Below are 21,829 nucleotides of genomic sequence, written 5' to 3' on the forward strand. Positions count from 1 at the left end.
GCAAACCTTCCCGCCAGGACATTGGTCCCCCTGGGATTTAAGTGAAACCCGTCCTTTTTGTACAGGTTGCACCTGCCCCTAAAGAGGTCCCAATGATCCAGGAACCTGAATCCCTGACCCCTGCTCCAATCCCTCAGCCATGCATTTATCCTCCACCTTTTTCCGTTCCTTCCCTCACTGTCACGTGGCACAGGCAGCAATCCCGAGATTACTACCTTTGCGTTCCTTCTTCTTAACTCCCTACCTAACTTCCTATACTCTCTTTTCATAACTCCTTCCTCTTTCCTGACTATGTCAGTGGTCCAGTTCCCTAACTCGGTCCCTTAGGAGCCGCAGTTTGACGCACTCAGCGCAGGTATGCACTTCTAGGAGGCTCGGAGACTCCACGACCTCCCACATCCGGCACGGAGAACAGCAAACTGGCTTCACATTCATAATGCCCCTTTTCCTCAGATTTCACAGGGAAAGAACTGAAGATTTAGAAGGTGAAACAACTAGAAACTAAACCCACCCTGCCTTGCACGTTTCCTCCCAAGCCCATTGAGCCAAAGCCCTTCAGCCCTCACTCTCCTACCTGCTCACTCTGCTGCCTGCTAACGACGCTTCCTGCTGGATAGTGCGGCCTGCTTTTTAAACCTCCCGCGCGCTTCAAAAATTTTTTTCCCCCCCAGGTCACCCCACGCCCGGCCTACTTCCGCTTTCCCCATAAACTCGTAAAAAACTAACCCCGCGAAAAAGTAATGAAAATAAAATTAATCCCTTACCCTTTTTACTGCAGCCACAAATCGCACCTCTCTGCCATGCTCCGGTTGAACAAAATCTCACGGGATCCAGGGTGAGGTAGCCAATTGGATACAAAATTGGCTTCTTGACAGAAGCCAGAGGGTGGTTGTAGAGGGTTGTTTTTCAAACTGGAGGCCTGTAACCAGCGGTGTGCCTCAGGGATCAGTGCTGGGTCCACTGTTATTTGTCATTTATATTAATGATTTGGATGAGAATATAGGGGGCACGGTTAGTAAGTTTGCAGATGACACTAAGATTGGTGGCCTAGTGGACAGTGAGGAAGGTTATCTCCAATTGCAATGGGATCTTGATCAATTGGGCCAGTGGGCTGACGAATGGCAGATGGAGTTTAATTTAGATAAATGTGAGGTGATGCATTTTGGTAGATTGAACCAGGGCAGGACTTACTCAGTTAATGGTAGGGCATTGGGGAGAGTTACAGAGCAAAGAGATCTAGGGGTACATGTTCATAGCTCCCTGAAAGTGGAGTCACAGGTGGACAGAGTGGTGAAGAAGGCATTCGGCATGCTTGGTTTCATCGGTCAGAACATTGAGTTGGAATGTCTTGTTGAAGTTGTACAAGACATTGGTAAGGCCACACTTGGAATACTGTGTGCGATTCTGGTCACCCTATTATAGAAAGGATATTATTAAACTAGAGAGAGTGCAGAAAAGATTTACTAGGATGCTACCGGGACTTGATGGATTGAGTTATACGGAGAGGCTGGATGGACTGGGACTTTTTTTCTCTGGAGCGAAGGAGGCTGAGGGGTGATCTTATAGAGGTCTATAAAATAATGAGGGGCACAGATCAGCTAGATAGTCAATATCTTTTCCCAAAGGTAGGGAAGTCTAAAACTAGAGGGCATAGGTTTAAGGTGAGAGGGGAGAGATACAAAAGTGTCCAGAGGGGCAATTGTTTCACACAGAGGGTGGTGAGTGCCTGGAACAAGCTGCCAGAGGGAGTAGTAGAGGCGGGTACAATTTTGTCTTTTAAAAAGCATTTAGATAGTTACATGGGTACGATGGGTATAGAGGGATATGGGCCAAATGCGGGCAATTGGGATTAGCTCAGGGGTTTAAAAAATTAGGGTGGCATGGACAAGTTGGGCCGAAGGGCCTGTTTCCATGCTGTAAACCTCTATGACTCTATGAACCACATTCACTGGTTCTCCTTGGTCAACTCTACTAGTTATACCATCAAAGAATTCCAATAGATTCGTCAAGCATAATTTCCCTTGTGTAAATCCATGCTGACTTTGTCTGATTATACCACTGCCTTCCAAATGCTGAGTTATGAAATCCTTGATAATGGACTCTAGCAACTCCCCCAGTACTGACGTTAGGCTCACTGGTCTATAGTTCCATGTTTTCTCTCTACCTCCCTTTTTGAATAGTGTGCTTACATTAACTACCTTGAATCTTTAGGAACCAAGAATTTTGGAAAATGATCACCAATGGTCATAGATAGATTCTTGTCAGGCAAGGGAATCACAGGTTATCCAGATAGATGGGAAATCTGGAACTCAACACAAATAATATCAGCCATGATAACAGAATGGCAGAGCAGGCTCAAGGGGCAACTGGTTTACTTCTGATCCGATTTCATCTCTTCCTAAGTGCTTCATCTTACAGTCTTAAAAGTCTCTTATGATCCTTACAAAAATACCTTCAAGGTCAATATAAAAAAGTCAATTATAGACATTTTCCTGTACAAATGACTCACCTGCTCGCTGTTCCAGGCTGGTAGGCTTGGTGCCGTCTCCCTTGGAACTGATTGATGATGCAGGGAGCGGGGATACACCACTGGGCTGCCCAACTTTCTTGCACGATGGTTCACCATCCCCACCCGACAAAGATACTGCTTCTTTTTTGACGGCTGTGGTTCCTGCTGCCTCTTGTTTCGAGTCTGCAACAGGATGAGGTTTGCTGGGCTCTGGTGCAGTGGCTACAGATGGCTGTTCCTGGGTTGTCTTTGACTCTGTTTCCATAGGTTCCTCTTTCATAGCTGCCTTGGTCTGAGGCTGGGGTTCAGGCTTGACCTGAGGTTGGGAAATGGATTGAGGTTGGGAGGCAGGCTGAGGTTGGGGCTTGGGCTGAGGTTGGGAGGCGGGCTGGGGTTGGGGCTTGGGCTGGGGTTGGGGCTTGGGTTGGGGCTTCGATTGAGGTTGGGGCTTGGATTGAGGTTGGGGCTTGGATTGAGGTTGGGAGGAGGGCTGAGGTTGGGAGGCGGGCTGAGGCTGGGAGGTGGGCTGAGGCTGGGAGGCGGGCTGAGGCTGGGAGGCGGGCTGAGGCTGGGAGGTGGGCTGAGGCTGGGAGGCGGGCTGAGGCTGGGAGGCGGGCTGAGGCTGGGAGGCGGGCTGAGGCTGGGAGGCGGGCTGAGGCTGGGAGGCGGGCTGAGGTTGGGGGGCGGGCTGAGGCTGGGAGGCGGGCTGAGGCTGGGAGGCGGGCTGAGGCTGGGAGGCGGGCTGAGGCTGGGAGGCGGGCTGAGGCTGGGAGGCGGGCTGAGGCTGGGAGGCGGGCTGAGGCTGGGAGGCGGGCTGAGGCTGGGAGGCGGGCTGAGGCTGGGAGGCGGGCTGAGGCTGGGAGGAGGGCTGAGGCTGGGAGGCGGGCTGAGGCTGGGACAAGGGCTGAGGCTGGGACAAGGGCTGAGGCTGGGACAAGGGCTGAGGCTGGGACAAGGGCTGAGGCTGGGACAAGGGCTGAGGCTGGGACAAGGGCTGAGGCTCAGACGCAGGTTTAGATTTGACCTCAGTTGTCTCCACAGCCTTTGTTGCTGCATCACCTGCTGTAAAACACAGACACAATTACTCAGCTGGTATGAACTCAAGTAATACTGAAGCCAAAGCACAGAAAGAGGCTGTTCAGGACCCCTGGTCTATTCCCATCAGTACCCATACTTAATCCATTTTTGGGATGGGGATACAAACTTTCTCCCCACCACGAGATGACCCCAGAAGGTGACAGTGAGCACCATAAGGTGTAGGAACAGAAGTAGGCCATTCAGCCACTGAGTCTGCTCCAACGTTCACTGAGGTCATGACTGAACTGAGGTGATCATCCTCAACTCCACTTTCCCACCTTATCCCCATAACCCTGGATTCCCTTACTGGTTAAAAATCTGTCTACCCCAGCCTTGAAATATACATAATGACCCAGCACAATACAAGGGTATTCTTCATCCCTCCCCAGTAATTTCTTTGGACACATGGTTTCCAAAAAGATCTGATGACAATCCCTCCTGCACAGTTCAGGCAAGTTAATTTCACTCCTGTCTCAACCCATTTGCTACAGTAGCTTTCACCACAATATTATCATCTCACTCCTTGATTCCTACCTGCTCCTGACTCTTCCCTGAAGCTGATCTCAACATCATATACCATATGTTCACATACCAGCCAGGTCCTAACCTCATCTCCTGTATCTAGGGAGTAGATTGACGACAAGACAGCCAAATCTACATTACCACAGCCACCCACCCTCACCCCAGATCAAGCCAGAACAAGGTGGGTGGTTGCGGGGGGCCTGGGTGGAATTGCAGTTCTCATTGCTTTTAAATCCATTCACATTCATAACCACCACCCCCCCCCCCCCCCCCCCCCCCCCCCCCCACCCACCCGACCTTTTCCAGTCCTTTAAACATCCATATCCTAAACTCTAAATTCCCTTGACTTTGGTATGAGATTTTGCTTAGGACACAATACACAATTCGATGGAGTAGCTGAGTGCGAGTACAATGGTGAGGGGATCGCAGAAATTAGAACGAAGCTCAAAATGCTATTAAGTTAATCAGAGCCAGTGTGATCGCCTAGACTAGTTTTAACGGTCTTTTCCCAATTGCAAAAGGTTTTTTTAATGTCTAGTTTTTGTGGGTCTCTCCCAAGTTGTCACTCCAGGTGTGATCGCTGTATTGTGATGCATAAGGCAACACAACTGTATGTGATGCGCTAGGTGGACCAGTAAGGATGGATTTTTCTTAATTCATTATGGTACCTGGAATCGCTGGCTAGGCCAGCACCATCGCTTATTCCTAATTGCCCTTGGAAGGGGATAGTGAGCTGCCTTCTTGAACCCCTGCAGTCCATGTGGTGTAGGTACACCCACAGTGCTGTTAAGAAGGGTGTTCCAGAATTTTAACTCAACGATGGCAGAGGAAGGGTGTTATAGTTCCAAATCAAGATCAAATATCAAGATCAAGGGGCGGCACGGTAGCACAGTGGTTAGCACTGCTGCTTCACAGCTCCAGGGACTTGGGTTCGATTCCCGGCTTGGGTCACTGTCTGGGTGGAGTTTGCACATTCTCCCCGTGTCTGCGTGGGTTTCCTCCGGGTGCTCCGGTTTCCTCCCACAGTCCAAAGATGTGCGGGTTAGGTGGATTGGCCATGCGAAAATTTGCCCTTAGTGGCCTGAGATGTGTAGGTTAAAGGGATTAGTGGGTAAAATATGTAGGGATATGGGGGTAGGGCCTGGGTGGGATTGTGGTCAGTGCAGACTCGATGGGCCGAATGGCCTCTTTCTGTACTGTGGGGTTTCTATGTAAATATAGTTCAAAAGCAGGAACTACAGGTGGTGTCCCATCCAGCAACTGAACTTGTTCTTCTAGGTGGTAGAGGTCATGGGTATGGAAGCTGCTGCTGAATTTCCACAATGGATCTTATAGATTGGACACATTTCTGCCACTGTGACAGTGGAGGGTGTCGTGAAAGTTTACTTTCAAGCAAGTGGGCCGCTTTGTCCTGGATGGAATTGAACATCTTGAGTGTTGGTGGAGCTTCACTCATCCAGGCAAAGTGGAGAGTATTCCATCACAGTCCTCACTGTGCCTTGTGGACAGATCTTGGGGAGCCAGAAAGAGTGCTACCAGAGTACACTTGTGACATCTATGTTACTTGTTAATTACTCCAAGACTGAGTATTGTCCAGGTCTTGTTGCATTCAGTTTCTGAGGAGTTGCAAATGGTACTGAACACTGCACAATCATTAGCAAACATCTCCACCTCTGAACTTATAATGGTCATCAAAGGTAATTGATCCAACAGCTGAAGATGTTGGGCCTCGGGCATTATTATTCTGAGGAACACTTGTAGTTAAATTACTTTACTTGTAGTTAACACTTGTAGTTAACTTGTAGTCAAATGCGAGGTAATGCATTTTGGAAGGTCTAATACAGATAGGAAATATACAGTAAATGGCAGAACCCTTAGGAGTATTGATAGGCAAAGGGATCTGGGTGTACAGGTACACAGGTCACTGAAAGTGGCAATGCAGGTGGAGAAGGTAGGCAAGAAGACATACGGCATGCTTGCCTTCATCGGCCGGGGTATTGAGTTTAAAAATTGGCAAGTCATGTTGACGCTTTATAGAACCTTAGTTAGGCTGCACTTGGAATATAGTGTTCAATTCTGGTTGGCACACTACCAGAAGGATGTGGAAGCTTTGGAGAGGATACAGAAAAGATTTACCAGGATGTTGCCTGGTATGGAGGGCATTGGCTATGAGGAGAGCTTGGAGAAACTTGGTTTGTTCTCACTGGAACGACGGAGCTTGAGGGGAGACCTGATAGAAGTCTACAAGATTATGAGAGGCATGGACAGAGTGGACAGTCAGAAGCTTTTTCCCAGGGTGGAAGAGTCAATTACTAGGGGGCACAGGTTTAAGGTGCGAGGAGCAAGTTTTAAAAGAGATGTACAAGGCAGATTTTTTACACAGAGAGTGGTGGGGTGCCTGGAACTCGTTGCCGGGGGAGGTAGTGGAAGCAGATACGGTAGTGACTTTTAACTTTGACAAGTACATGAATAGGATGGGAATAGAGGGATATGGTCCCCGGAAGGGTAGGGGGTTTTAGTTCAGTCGGGCAGCATGGTCGGTGCAGGCTTGGAGGGCCGAAGGGCCTGTTCCTGTGCTGTAATTTTCTTTGTTCTTTGTTCATGCTCTGGAACTGAGGTAACTGACCTCCAACCAAAACCATCCTCCTTTGCGCTCGGCATGAGTCCAAAAAGAGAAACTCTTTTACCCGGATTCCCATTAACTTCAATTTTACTCAGGCTCCTTGAAGCCTCACTTGGTCAAATGCTGCCTTCATTTCAAGGGCAGTCATTCTCACCTCACTTTTTCCATCTATGTTTGGACCAACGTGCTAATGAGATCAGGAGGCAAATGGCTGGGTGGAATCCAAACTGAGCATGGCTGGGCAGGTCATGTTATTGGGTAATCGCTGCCTGATAACACTATTGATAATCCTTCACGGTGGCACGGTGGTTAGCACTGTTGCATCACAGTGCCAGGGACCTGGGTTTGATTTCAGCCTTGGGTGACTGTGCGGAGTTTGCAAGTTCTCCCCGTGTCTGCGTGGATTTCCTCCGGGTGCTCCTGTTTCCTCCCAGGTTAGGTGCATTGGCCATGTTAAATTAGGGAGAATTTAACATGGCCAATGCACCTAACCAGGACGCCTTTGGACTGTGGGAGGAAACTGGAGCACCCGGAGGAAAACCACATAAACACGGGGAGAATGTGCCAACTCCACACAGACAGTGACACAAGCCGGGATGGAACTCAGGTCCTTGGCGCTGAGGCGCAGCAGTGACCACTGTGCCACCCGATTCCATCACTTTACTGATGACCATGAGTAGACTGATCTTTTTCGTGGTATTTGAGAATAGAACAAACCTGGGCAACTTTTCATATTGCCGGATCGCTGTCAGTGCTGTGGATGTACAGGAAGAACTTGGCTAGGGGCACAGCTAGTTCTGGAAATAAGTTTTCAGGTTCTACAGCTAGAATGTTGTCAGGGCTCATAGCCTTTGCAATATCCAGTGTCTTGAGCTGTTTCTCAATATCATTTGGAGTGAATTGAATTGGTTGAAGACAGGCAACTGTGCTGGATCGTCCACTTGGCATTTCTGGCTGAAAATGGTTGCAAATACTTTAGCTTTGTCTTTTGCACTGATGTGTTTGGTTCCTTTATCACTATGGATGAGTAATCTCCTCCTCTGATTAGTTGCTTAATTAACCACCATTCATAACGAGACGTGGCAGGACTACAAAGCTTTGACCTGATCTGTTTGTTGTGGGATTGCTCTGTCTATAGAATGTTGTTTACACAGTCTGACATGCAAGTAGTCCTGTATTTTAACTTCACCAGTTGGCATCTCACATTTAGGTATGCCTGGAGCATGCTCTCCTCATTGTTTGAAGGATGAGAGACATGGATAGGGTGAACGCACTCAGTCTTTTCCCAGGATTGGGGAATCGAGAACTAGAGGGCATGTTGAGAGGGGAAAGTTGAGAGGGGAAAGAATTAATGGGAACCTGAGGAGCAACTTTTTTACACAGAGGATGGTATGTGTGTGGAATGAGCTGCCGGAGGAAGCGATTGAGGCAGGGACATTAACAATATTTAAAAGGCTTTGGACAGATACATGGACAGGAAAGGTTTAAGAGGGACATGGGCCAAATGCAGACAAATGGGGTTAGCTCATTAGTTTAGATAGGCATTTTGGTCAGCATGGACCAGTTTGAGATGAAGAGCCAGGCTCCGTGCCGTAGATTCTATGATTGGTCCCCAAGTTCGACAGTAACAGTAGAGTGGGGGATATGCCAGATCATACAGTTACAGATTGTGGTTGAATACAATTCTGCTGCTGCAGATGGCCCACAACACCTCCTGGATGCCCATGATGCTGCCTCTGGTCTGGAATCTATCGTATTTAGTATGGTGCTAGTTTGAAGATAGGACTTAGTCTCCACAAGGACTGTCATAAACAGATACTCTTGTGTTTATCACAAATCTTGTGATTTGTGAGGATGAGGTCAAGTAGGTTTTTTCCCTCTTGTTGGTTCTTTCACTACCTGTCACAAGCCCAGTCTGGCAAGAGCGTCTTTCAGGACTCGGGCAGCTCAGTTAGTAGTGGTACTGGCAAGCCAGTTGAGAGTCAACTACATTGCTGTGGCTCTGGAGTCATATGTAGACCAGACCGGGTAAAGACAACAGATTTCCTTCGCTAAAGGACATTAGTGAACCAGATGGGTTTTTCCGACAATCAACATGCTTTAGTGATTTGTGTATATGGACACCCAAATCCTTTTGCTACTTCCTCCACAGCTGACTAATCTCCCCCCCACCCCATTATGAAAATATTCAGATTGGTCCCTCATATCCATAGTGGATGGTTTCACCACATACTTACCACATTGAATTTCACTTGCCAGTTTTGTGCACTCAATTAGTCTGTCAATGACGTATTTTGTACCTTGCAGTACTCATCGACGCCACTCACCCCTACCTAAATCATCATCTGCAAACTTGGAGACAAGACTTAAAATTCAGAACAGAGTGATGCACCATCATAGAATTTATATCTTTCGGCACTCCAGCGAGAATACTAGCTCTCCAACATCTTTTCCCCAATCTCCCATTAATCACGCAATTCCCTTCAAATTATACACAAGTAAAACAACTGCAGATATTGGAAATCCAAAATAAAAACATAAATATTGGAAATACTCAGCAGGTCTGCCAGCACCTGTGGAGAAACAAGTTAACATTTCAGCTCGGTGACCGGAGGAAAATATTCCCAGAATTTTTTGTCTTTTATTTCTATCAAATTATGTTTAGCCACTTTCTGCAAAGCAATCCCAGAATCATGAATCTTCCTCTGCCACTGCTCAAACCCAGGACTGAAACTGGTAGCAGGGCACTCGCATGGAACCCTGCTTTCTGAATGAATAGATACTGACTCTTGGAGTTCCCTGGCTAGCAGTTACTGGTCAGTGTGACAAATCTCGACCTGTGACTTCACCTGGAGCTGCCTCTGGTTCCTTGGCCTTCTGCGTGGTCTCGATCTCTGTTGCTTCTGGTTCAATCTTTTCTGAAGGTTGGTCGTTGGTTTCAGATTCATTTTCAGGAATCTGATTTCCAGAAGTTTCCTCCTCTTCACCCACTTCATCCACAGTAACAAATTCATCCAGGTTAAAGGGAAAGACGTCTTTTTCCTTTGCAAATTAAAAAAACCCCACAAATTTATCCATTAGAAATGAAGCTTCAGGACAATATCATTCATTAATTGGACTTTCCATTTGAACTATCCACTTTACAAAATTGAGCAGGCCTGTTTAACTGTTATTGCTGCAACTGGCTTATGTTAATGAGATGAATAAACAGGACCACTGTAAGTCAGCTCAACGGAACCAGGGAAGTAAAGAGCAAAATTGAACACAATCCAGTCTCCAGTGAATTCCTTCCATTTTAGATGCAAAATCAGGAGCAAGAGTGTTTTGGGGAGTGTAGTTGAATCGTCCACACACAAAGCAGAGAAATTAGAACATTATCCATGTCTGAGCAAAGAAAGTTAACAGTTTTAACAACACCAGGTTAAAGTCCAACAGGTTTATTTGGTAGCAAATACCAAATAAACCTGTTGGACTTTAACCTGATGTTGTTAAAACTGTTAGTGTTTACCCCAGTCCAACGCCGGCATCTCCACATCATGAGCAAAGAAAGCCAGGGACTAAGCAGAGTTAAGTGTTTACTAATATAATCAAACTCATATACTCAATTACATTCGATTCAGCGCCACGATAAACAGTTTCAACCTGCCCCTCACACCTCCCCTGTGGCGTGCTACAGTCGAGTTCAACATCTCACACCATCTCTGACTCCAACTCAACTTTGTGCTAGAACGTTTCTAATGTGAACTCTTTGGTCTAGTCCCACTCTCTTGCCTGAGCCTGACCTTTCTCCCAAGCTCCTTTAACATTTATACATGCAGCTATATAAGACCCTCGTCAGACCCCACTTGGAGTACTGTGCTCAGTTCTGGTCGCCGCATTACAGGAAGGATGTGGAAAAGATTGAAAGGGTGCAGAAGAGATTTACAAGGATGTTGCCTGGATTGAGTGGCATGCCTTATGAGGATAGGCTGAGGGAGCTCGGTCTTTTCTCCTTGGAGAGACGTAGGATGAGAGGAGACCTAATAGAGGTATATAAGATGTTGAGAGGCATAGATCGGGTGGACTCTCAGAGGCTTTTTCCCAGGGTGGAAATGGCTGCTATGAGAGGACACAGGTTTAAGGTGCTGGGGGGTAGGTACAGGGGAAATGTCAGGGGGAAGTTTTTCACACAGAGGGTGGTGGGCGAGTGGAATCGGCTGCCGTCAGTGGTGGTGGAGGCAAACTCAATAGGGTCTTTTAAGAGACTCCTGGATAAGTACATGGGACTTAATAGGATGGAGGGTTATAGGTAGGCCTAAAAGGTAGGGATATGTTCGGCACAACTTGTGGGGCCGAAGGGCCTGTTTTGTGCTGTAGTTTTTCTATGTTTCTATTTCACTTTTCAAACAACAATCTAATCACTGTTTAATTTATAATAAGTGAGCTGTGGAGAGTCTGTATTGCACCCACCTTTGTGGAAAAACATTTTTCTCACACCATGCTTAGTACTCTTCAACACCGATATATCTATCAAACTTTATTTACTTATGCTCCATGTGCCTAAATTCACTCTCTCTTAAACATCTTCCTAACTAGTGAATACTCTCTCCATCATAGCTGTGGTTAACCTCCATCATCTTTCCCAAGGCTGCTATGGTGTAACCCCCTCCCTCACCATGTTGCTCTACAATCTCGAGAATCTGAATCAATTTTCCTGATATCACATTTCTTCTCCTCTCTTGTCTAGTCTAATAAGCATTCAGCAATCTGCTGTATAACTGTTGGCTGCACTGTTGCCCTGTTAACATCATGGCCTTCTATGCCTCCCACTTTAGCTCCTTTTACCATCCTAACTCCCACCAAGGCTTCAGCAATTTGGAGCTTGTCACCAACCCAATCTCCCCTTTGCCCTAGGTTCTACAACGGTTTAAAAATAAAGTTTTGCAACTAATAATCTACCACAACTTCCTTGGCTCTCCACAAAGGTACTCCTTGATTCCTCAATATGTATGCAATCAGCAATTGACCACAAGTCACAACCACCTTCTGTGCCCTGGGAGTAGGGAGTGTTCCTCATTGTGACTGCAATCAGGTAAACCCTGCTGCAAACCGTGCCACTGGACTTTTGAGTAAGCAGTAGGAAAGTCTCGGATGCGATGTGGCAACACCAAAGACCCAGTCAAGTTCAAATGTGAATTTGGGAAAGGTGACAGATGAAGACTGAGGAATCAAACATAAGGTAAGGAGGAATCAACACTTGCAGCAGCAGTGTTCAGGAGGGGGAAGGAGGTTCAGGAGCCAAGAGGAGGCATAGAGAGAGTGTGTGGGGATGGAAGGCCTGGCAGCAGGCGGGAGAAATGGCTGGGCAGTGGGGAGGTTTGGGCCAAATTGGAACAGGGAGGGAGCAAGCTGAGAAAAGAGGGCAGAGTGCCAAGGCCAATAGGTAATTTGGGGGGGCGGCGGCGAGTCGAGGGGAGGGGCCGCGGCGAGGCGAGGGGGTGGCGGCGAGGCGAGGGGGGGGGGGGCAGCGAGGCGAGGGGGGGGCGGCGAGGCGAGGGGGGGGGCGGCGAGGCGAGGGGGGGGCGGCGAGGCGAGGGGGGGGCGGCGAGGCGAGGGGGGGGCGGCGAGGCGAGGGGGGGGCGGCGAGGCGAGGGGGGGGCGGCGAGGCGAGGGGGGGGCGGCGAGGCGAGGGGGGGGCGGCGAGGCGAGGGGGGGGCGGCGAGGCGAGGGGGGGGCGGCGAGGCGAGGGGGGGGCGGCGAGGCGAGGGGGGGGCGGCGAGGCGAGGGGGGGGCGGCGAGGCGAGGGGGGGGCGGCGAGGCGAGGGGGGGGCGGCGAGGCGAGGGGGGGGCGGCGAGGCGCGGGGGGGGGCGGCGAGGCGAGGGGAGGCGGCGAGGCGAGGGGGGGCGGCGAGGCGAGGGGGGCAGCGAGGCGAGGGGGGCAGCGAGGCGAGGGGGGCAGCGAGGCGAGGGGGGCAGCGAGGCGAGGGGGGGCAGCGAGGCGAGGGGGGCAGCGAGGCGAGGGGGGCAGCGAGGCGAGGGGGGGCAGCGAGGCGAGGGGGGGCAGCGAGGCGAGGGGGGGCAGCGAGGCGAGGGGGGCAGCGAGGCGAGGGGGGGCAGCGAGGCGAGGGGGGGCAGCGAGGCGAGGGGGGGCAGCGAGGCGAGGGGGGGCAGCGAGGCGAGGGGGGGCAGCGAGGCGAGGGGGGGCAGCGAGGCGAGGGGGGGCAGCGAGGCGAGGGGGGCAGCGAGGCGAGGGGGGGCAGCGAGGCGAGGGGGGGCAGCGAGGCGAGGGGGGCAGCGAGGCGAGGGGGGCAGCGAGGCGAGGGGGCAGCGAGGCGAGGGGGGCAGCGAGGCGAGGGGCGCAGCGAGGCGAGGGGGGCAGCGAGGCGAGGGGGGCAGCGAGGCGAGGGGGGCAGCGAGGCGAGGGGGGCAGCGAGGCGAGGGGGGCAGCGAGGCGAGGGGGGCAGCGAGGCGAGGGGGGCAGCGAGGCGAGGGGGGCAGCGAGGCGAGGGGGGCAGCGAGGCGAGGGGGGCAGCGAGGCGAGGGGGGCAGCGAGGCGAGGGGGGCAGCGAGGCGAGGGGGCAGCGAGGCGAGGGGGGCAGCGAGGCGAGGGGGGCAGCGAGGCGAGGGGGGCAGCGAGGCGAGGGGGGCAGCGAGGCGAGGGGGGCAGCGAGGCGAGGGGGGCAGCGAGGCGAGGGGGGCAGCGAGGCGAGGGGGGCAGCGAGGCGAGGGGGGCAGCGAGGCGAGGGGGGCAGCGAGGCGAGGGGGGCAGCGAGGCGAGGGGGGCAGCGAGGCGAGGGGGGCAGCGAGGCGAGGGGGGCAGCGAGGCGAGGGGGGCAGCGAGGCGAGGGGGGCAGCGAGGCGAGGGGGGCAGCGAGGCGAGGGGGGCAGCGAGGCGAGGGGGGCAGCGAGGCGAGGGGGGCAGCGAGGCGAGGGGGGCAGCGAGGCGAGGGGGGCAGCGAGGCGAGGGGGGCAGCGAGTCGAGGGGGGCAGCGAGGCGAGGGGGGGCAGCGAGGCAAGGCAGGGCAGCGAGGCGAGGTGTGGGAGGCAGCCGGGCAAGGGGGGGCAGCGAGGCGAGGCGAGGGGGGGCAGCAAGGCGAGGCGAGGGGGGGCAGCGAGGCGAGGCGAGGGGGGCAGCGAGGCGAGGCGAGGGGGGCAGCGAGGCGAGGGGGGCATCAAGGCGAGGCGAGGGGGGGCAGCGAGGCGAGGGGGGGCAGCGAGGCGAGGCGAGGGGGGGCAGCGAGGCGAGGGAAAGTTGAGAGAGAAAATCACCGCTTCTTTCTTTGGAATTTTGTTGCTAGTCTTGCGATCCTTACTGCTTCTCTCAGAAGTAGTCTGAAAAACAGGAGAAATTTATCATACTTTTTTTAAAAGCTCTTGAAACTAGTGCATGATTTGGAAGCTTCCATATGTTCTAACAATGACAGCATAATGGACTAACAGAGAAACAAGGAGATAAGCAGGGAGCAAAATGCATCGGATTGAAGCTCAGGGACAAGAGCATGGAACAGGAGGCTGAAAGAGAGAGGACTGGCCCTCACTGACAGGCAGCGTGAGTGGGCATCACTCCACCAACAAGCAGGGTATGATGAAGAAGAGCTGAAGGGAGCAAGGCAGGGTGGTGTGGCGGGGCGGGGCGGGGGTGGTGATGGGGGGGGGGGGGGGGGCGGGCGGGGCAGCGGGGGCACGGCAGCGTGGGCGGGGCAAGGCGGGCAGGGTGGGGGGCAAGGTGGCGGGGTGGGCAGGCGGGGGGCCGGGAGGCAGGGTGGGCGAGAGGCGATGGTGGGGTGGGGTGGGAGAGGCGATGGTGGGGAGGGAGAGGCGATGGTGGGGTGGGAGAGGCAATGGTGTGGAGGGAGAGGCAATGGTGGGGAGGGAGAGGCGATGGTGGGGAGGGAGAGGCGATGGTGTGGAGGGAGAGGCGATGGTGGGGTGGGGTGGGAGAGGCGATGGTGTGGAGGGAGAGGCGATGGTGGGGTGGGGTGGGAGAGGCGATGGTGGGGAGGGAGAGGCGATGGTGGGGTGGGGTGGGAGAGGCGATGGTGGGGAGGGAGAGGCGATGGTGTGGAGGGAGAGGCAATGGTGGGGAGGGAGAGGCAATGGTGGGGTGGGAGAGGCGATGGTGGGGTGGGGAGGGAGAGGCGATGGTGTGGAGGGAGAGGCGATGGTGTGGAGGGAGAGGCGATGGTGTGGAGGGAGAGGCGATGGTGTGGAGGGAGAGGCGATGGTGGGGAGGGAGAGGCGATGGTGGGGAGGGAGAGGCAATGGTGGGGAGGGAGAGGCAATGGTGGGGAGGGAGAGGCAATGGTGGGGAGGGAGAGGCAATGGTGGGGAGGGAGAGGCAATGGTGGGGAGGGAGAGGCAATGGTGGGGAGGGAGAGGCAATGGTGGGGAGGGAGAGGCAATGGTGGGGAGGGAGAGGCAATGGTGGGGAGGGAGAGGCAATGGTGGGGAGGGAGAGGCAATGGTGGGGAGGGAGAGGCAATGGTGGGGAGGGAGAGGCAATGGTGGGGAGGGAGAGGCAATGGTGGGGTGGGAGAGGCGATGGTGGGGTGGGGAGGGAGAGGCGATGGTGTGGAGGGAGAGGCGATGGTGTGGAGGGAGAGGCGATGGTGTGGAGGGAGAGGCGATGGTGGGGAGGGAGAGGCGATGGTGGGGAGGGAGAGGCAATGGTGGGGAGGGAGAGGCAATGGTGGGGAGGGAGAGGCAATGGTGGGGAGGGAGAGGCAATGGTGGGGAGGGAGAGGCAATGGTGGGGAGGGAGAGGCAATGGTGGGGAGGGAGAGGCAATGGTGGGGAGGGAGAGGCAATGGTGGGGAGGGAGAGGCAATGGTGGGGAGGGAGAGGCAATGGTGGGGAGGGAGAGGCAATGGTGGGGAGGGAGAGGCAATGGTGGGGAGGGAGAGGCAATGGTGGGGAGGGAGAGGCAATGGTGGGGAGGGAGAGGCAATGGTGGGGAGGGAGAGGCAATGGTGGGGAGGGAGAGGCAATGGTGGGGAGGGAGAGGCAATGGTGGGGAGGGAGAGGCAATGGTGGGGAGGGAGAGGCAATGGTGGGGAGGGAGAGGCAATGGTGGGGAGGGAGAGGCGATGGTGTGGAGGGAGAGGCGATGGTGTGGAGGGAGAGGCGATGGTGTGGAGGGAGAGGCGATGGTGGGGAGGGAGAGGCGATGGTGTGGAGGGAGAGACGATGGTGGGAGTGGTGATGGTGGGGAGGGAGAGGCGATGATAGGTAAGAAGGTGCTGGTGGGCAGGTGGGCGTGGTGCCTGAAGGTATGGCAAGGTCGAGGTATAGGCCGGCAGGAACTGTGACAAAACCCATGTGGAGATTAACTGACCTGGAAATGATTTGTCAGTTTAATATCGGCAAGTGTGATATGATTTGAATCATCGATCGTCACAGGTGAGGTGCCTGAAGATTGGAGGGTGGCAAATGTTGTGCCTTTGTTTAAAAAGGGCTGCAGGGAAAAGCCTGGGAACTACAGGCCAGTGAGCATCACATCTGTGGTGGGTAAGTTGTTGGAAGGTATTTTGAGAGACAGGATCTACAGGCATTTACTGATGAGGGACAGTCAGCATGGCTTTGAGAGTGAAAAATCATCTCTCAAATTTGATTGAGTTTTTTGAAGGGGTAACTAAGAAGGTAGGTGAGAGCAGTGCAGTTGATGTTGTCTACATGGACTTTAGTAAGGCCTTTGACAAGGTGCTACATGGCAGGTTGTTGCATAAGGTTAAATCTCATGGGATCCAGGGTGAGGTAGCCAATTGAATACAAAATTGGCTTGATGACAGAACACTAAGAAGTCTCACAGCACCAGGTTGAAGTCCAACAGGTTTATTTGGCAGCACAAGCTTTCAGAGTGCTGCTCCTTCATCAGGTGAGTGAGGACTTGTGTCCTTACCTGGTGTCGTGAGACTTCTTACTGTGCTTACCCCAGTCCAACGCCGGCATCGCCGCATCGTGATGACAGAAGGTGGTTGTAGAGGGTTGTTTTTCAAACTGGAGGCCTGTGACCAGCAGTATGCATGATGTGGAGATGCCGGCGTTGGACTGGGGTAAGCACAGTAAGAAGTCTCACAACACCAGGTTAAAGTCCAACAGGTTTATTTGGTAGCAAATACCATAAGCCTGGACTTGCACAATTTCACAAGCTGTACTGTCTGGAGACAATACACATCTCTTTAACCTGTGTTGAATGCTCCCTCCACCCACATTGTCTGTGCATTTAAGACCTGGCTGGCTGTAGAGATCTGCATTCTAATCAGTATTCTGTAATTTGATTTCTGTGTCTGTGCCCTGTTTGAGAACAGAGACCACTCCATCTGACGAAGGAGCATTGCTCCGAAAGCTTATGGTATTTGCTACCAAATAAACCTGTTGGACTTTAACCTGGTGTTGTGAGACTTCTTACCAGCGGTGTGCCTCAGGGATCGGTGCTGGGTCCACTGTTACTTGTCATTTACATTAATGATTTGTATGAGAATTTAGGAGGCATGATTAGTAAATTTGCAGATGACACCAAGATTGGTGGCATAGTGAACAGTGAAGAAGGTTATCTCCAATTGTAATGGCATCTTGATCAAAAAAAAAACAAGGATTGTAAGAAAAGGGAGAACCAGCCGTGGATAACGAAGGAAATAAAGGAGAGTATTAAAATAAAAACAGCTGCGTACAGAGTGGCCAAAAATAGTGGAGAAACAAGTGATTGGGAAAAATTTAAGAAACAACAAAGAGAGACTAAGAAAGCGATAAAGAAAGGAAGGATAGACTATGAAGCTAGGCTAGCAATTAATATAAAAAATGATAGTAAAAGTTTTTATAAATATATAAAAAGGAATAGAGTGGCTAGAGTGAATGTTGGACCCTTGGAGGATGAGAGGGGGGAGTTAATAGTGGGAAATGAGGATATGGCTGAGTCTTTAAATAAGTTTTTTGTGTCGGTCTTCACGGTGGAGGACACAAATAGTTTGCCAAATATTAACGATAGAGGGTTGGCAGCAGGAGAAATACTTAATACAATTATGTTACCAGAGAGGCAGTGCTGGGTAGACTAATGGGACTGAAGGTGGAATGCATCCCAGGGTATTGAAAGAAATGTCAGAGGTAATAGTGGATGCGTTAGTGATTATTTATCAAAACTCGTTGCATTCTGGGGTAGTGCCGGTTGATTGGAAAACGGCTAATGTTACGCCGCTGTTTAAAAAAGGAAGGAGACAAAAGGCGGGTAACTATAGGCCAGTCAGCTTAACGTCTGTAGTAGGGAAAATGCTGGAATCCATTATTAAAGAGGAGATAGCAGGGCATCTGGATAGAAATGGTTCCATCAATCAGACGCAGCATGGATTCATGAGGGGAAAGTCGTGCTTGACGAACATGTTGGATTTTTATGAAGATGTGACTAGGACGGTTGATGGAGGAGAACCGGTGGATGCGGTGTTTTTGGATTTCCAAAAGGCGTTTGATAAGGTGCCCCATAAAAGGCTACTGAAGAAGATTAGGGCACACGGAGTTGGGGGTAGTGTGTTAAAGTGGATTGGGGACTGGCTATCCGACAGGAAGCAAAGAGTCGGAATAAATGGGTGTTTTTCCGGTTGGAGGAAGGTAACTAGTGGCGTGCCGCAGGGATCGGTACTCGGGCCGCAACTATTTACCATTTATATAGATGATCTGGAGGAGGGGACGGAGTGTAGGGTAACGAAGTTTGCAGACGACACAAAGATAAGTGGAAAAGTGAATCGTGTGGAGGACGGAGAAGATCTGCAGAGAGATTTGGACAGGCTGAGTGAGTGGGCGAGGATATGGCAAATGGAGTATAACGTTGATAAATGCGAGGTTATACACTTTGGAGGAAATAATAACAAATGGGATTACTATCTCAATGGAAACAAATTAAAACATGCTACCGTGCAAAGGGACCTGGGGGTCCTTGTGCATGAGACGCAAAAGCCCAGTCTGCAGGTACAACAGGTGATCAAGAAGGCAAATGGGATGTTGGCCTATATTTTGCGAGGGGGATAGAATATAAAAGCAGGGATGTCTTGATGCACCTGTACAGGGCATTGGTGAGGTCGCAGCTGGAATACTGTGTGCAGTATTGGTCCCCTTATATGAGGAAGGATATATTGGCATTGGAGGGAGTGCAGAGAAGGTTCACCAGGTTGATACCGGAGATGAGGGGTTTGGATTATGAGGAGAGGCTGAGGAGATTGGGTTTGTACTCGTTGGAGTTTAGAAGGATGAGGGGGGATATTATGGAGACTTATAAGATAATGCGGGGGCTGGATAGGGTGGAGGCGGAGAGATTCTTTCCACTTAGTAAGGAAGTTAAAACTAGAGGACACAGCCTCAAAATAAAGGGGGGGTCGGTTTAAGACAGAGTTGAGGAGGAACTTCTTCTCCCAGAGGGTGGTGAATCTCTGGAATTCTCTGCCCACTGAGGTGGTGGAGGCTACCTCGCTGAATATGTTTAAAGCGCGGATGGATGGATTCCTGATCGGTAAGGGAATTAAGGGTTATGGGGATCAGGCGGGTAAGTGGTACTGATCCACGTCAGATCAGCCATGATCTTATTGAATGGCGGGGCAGGCTCGAGGGGCTAGATGGCCTACTCCTGCTCCTATTTCTTATGTTCTTATGTTCTTATGTTCTTAATTGGGCCAGTGGGCTGACGAATGGCAGATGGAGTTTAATTTAGGTAAATGCGAGGTGATGCATTTTGTTGAGTGACCCAGGGCAGGACTTACTCAGTTAATGGTAGAGCGTTGGGGAGAGTTACAGAATAAAGAGGTCCAGCGATACATGTTCATAGCTCCTTGAAAGTGGAGTCACAGGTGGACAGAGTGGTGAAGAAGGCATTCGGCATGCTTGGTTTCATTGGTCAGAACACTGAATACAGGAGTTGGGACGTCTTGTTGAAGTTGTACAAGACATTGGTAAGGCCACACTTGGAATACTGTGTGCAGTTCTGGTCACCATATTATAGAAAGGATATTATTAAACTAGAAAGAGTGCAGAAAAGATTTACTAGGATGCGACCGGGACTTGATGGTTTGAGCCATCAAGGAGAGGCTGGATAGACTGGGACTTTTTTCTCTGGAGTGTAGGAGGCTGAGGGGTGATCTTATAGAGGTCTATAAAATAATGAAGGGCATAGATCAGCTTGATAGTCAATATTGTTTCCCAAAGGTAGGGGAGTCTAAAAACTATTTTTTCTTTTTTTTTTGTTTTTCAACTTTTAAATCTTAGTTCTTTCCCTGTGAAATCTGAGGAAAAGGGGCATTATGAATGTGAAGCCAGTTTGCTGTTCTCAGTGCCGGATGTGGGAGGTCGTGGAGTCTCTGAGCCTCCTAGAAGTGCATACCTGCACTGAGTGCGTCAAACTGTGGCTCCTAAGAGACCGAGTTAGGGAACTGGAGCTGCAGCTTGAGGACATTCGTCTGGTCAGGGAAAACGAGGAGGTGATAGATAGGAGTTATAGGCAGGTGGTCACACCGGGGCCACAAGAAGCAGGCAAGTGGGTCACAGTCAGGAAAGGGAAAAGTCAGGTGGTAGAGAGACCCCAGTGGTTGTGCCCCTTAAAAATAAGTACTCTTGTTTGAGTACTGTTGGGGTGGACAGCCCACCTGGTGGAAGCAGCAGTGGTCGTGCCTCCGGTGCGGAGTCCGGCCTTGTAGCACAGAAGGGTAAGGAAAGGAGGAGGAAGGCGGTGGTGATAGGGGACTCTACAGTGAGGGGGTCAGACAGGCGTTTCTGTGGAGGAAGTTGAGAAACGTGGATGGTGGTTTGCCTCCCTGGTGCCGGGATCAGGGATGTTTCTGACCGTATCCAAGAAATCCTGAAGTGGGAGGGAGAGGAGCCAGAGGTCGTGGTGCATACTGGTACCACTGACATAGGCAGGAAAGGGGAAGGGGTTATGAAAGGAGAATATAGGAAATTAGGTAGGGAGTTAAGAAGAAGGAACGCAAAGGTGGTAATCTCGGGATTGCTGCCTGTGCCACGGGACAGTGAGGGAAGGAACGGAATAAGGTGGAGGATAAATGCATGGCTGAGGGATTGGAGCAGGGGTCAGGGATTCAGGTTCCTGGATCATTGGGACCTCTTTAGGGGCAGGTGCAACCTGTACAAAAAGGACGGGTTTCACTTAAATCCCAGGGGGACCAATGTCCTGGCGGGAAGGTTTGCTAAGGCTACTGGGGAGTGTTTAAACTAGAATGGTTGGGGGGTGGGAATCAAAATGAGGTGACTGGGAGAGAGGAGGTGAGCTTAAAAATAAAAGGGGCTTGTAGACAGTGTGAGAGGGAGGATACGCAGGTGACGGAGAAGGGGAGCGCTCAGACTGAAGGGTTGAGATGTGTTTATTTTAACGCAAGGAGTGTAGTGAACAAAATGGATGAGCTTAGAGCGTGGATCACAAATTGGAAGTGTGATGTGGTGACCATTACAGAGACTTGGTTATCTCTCAGAGACAGGACTGGATACTTCAAGTGCCGGGTTTCAGATGTTTCAGGAGGGACAGGGAAGGAGGCAAAAGAGGTGGGGGAGTGGCACTGTTAATCAGGGATCGTGTCATGGCTGTAGAAAAGATGGACGCCACAGAGCGATTGTCTACGGAATCTCTGTGGGTGGAGGTTCGCAACAGGAAGGAGTCAATAACTTTACTGGGTGTTTTCTATAGGCCGCCCAATAGTAGCAGGGATGTGGAGGAGCAGATTGGGAAGCAGATCCTGGAGAGATGTGATAATAACAGAGTGGTCGTGATGGGAGATTTTAATTTCCCAAATATCATAGAACATAGAAAGCCACAGCACAAACAGGCCCTTCGGCCCACAAGTTGCGCCGATCACATCCCCACCCCTAGGCCTCGATTAGAATATCCCTAGGGTAAGGGGTTTAGATGGGAAGGAGTTTGTTAGGTGTGTTCAGGAGGGCTTCCTGACACAGTATGTGGATAAGCCGACAAGAGGAGAGGCTGTGCTTGATTTGGTATTAGGGAATGAACCTGGGCAAATGTCAGATCTCTCAGTGGGAGAGCATTTTGGGGATAGTGATCATAACTCTATCTCCTTTACATTAGCATTGGAGAGAGATAGGATCAGTCAAGCTAGGAAAGTGTTTATTTGGAG

General features: G+C 51.5%; 1 protein-coding gene across 3 annotated transcripts in view; it reads right to left on the reverse strand.

Annotated features, from left to right (window-relative positions):
* The window catches only part of znf638 (zinc finger protein 638), a 279,892-nt gene that overhangs the window by 22,125 nt on the left and 235,938 nt on the right, over positions 1-21,829 (reverse strand). For 2 of the 3 annotated variants that reach the window (XM_078224700.1, XM_078224717.1), the window contains exons 19-21: positions 13,980-14,042; positions 9,581-9,773; positions 2,510-3,571 (exon numbers count right to left, since the gene is read on the reverse strand). In XM_078224700.1, coding sequence (XP_078080826.1) covers positions 2,510-3,571; positions 9,581-9,773; positions 13,980-14,042 — 1,318 coding nt within the window. The remainder of the gene's footprint in view (positions 1-2,509; positions 3,572-9,580; positions 9,774-13,979; positions 14,043-21,829) is intronic. The other variant, XM_078224710.1, reaches the window with a different exon arrangement.

The sequence above is a fragment of the Mustelus asterias genome, chromosome 1 (assembly GCF_964213995.1).
Source record: "Mustelus asterias chromosome 1, sMusAst1.hap1.1, whole genome shotgun sequence".
Taxonomy (NCBI): Eukaryota; Metazoa; Chordata; class Chondrichthyes; order Carcharhiniformes; family Triakidae; genus Mustelus; species Mustelus asterias.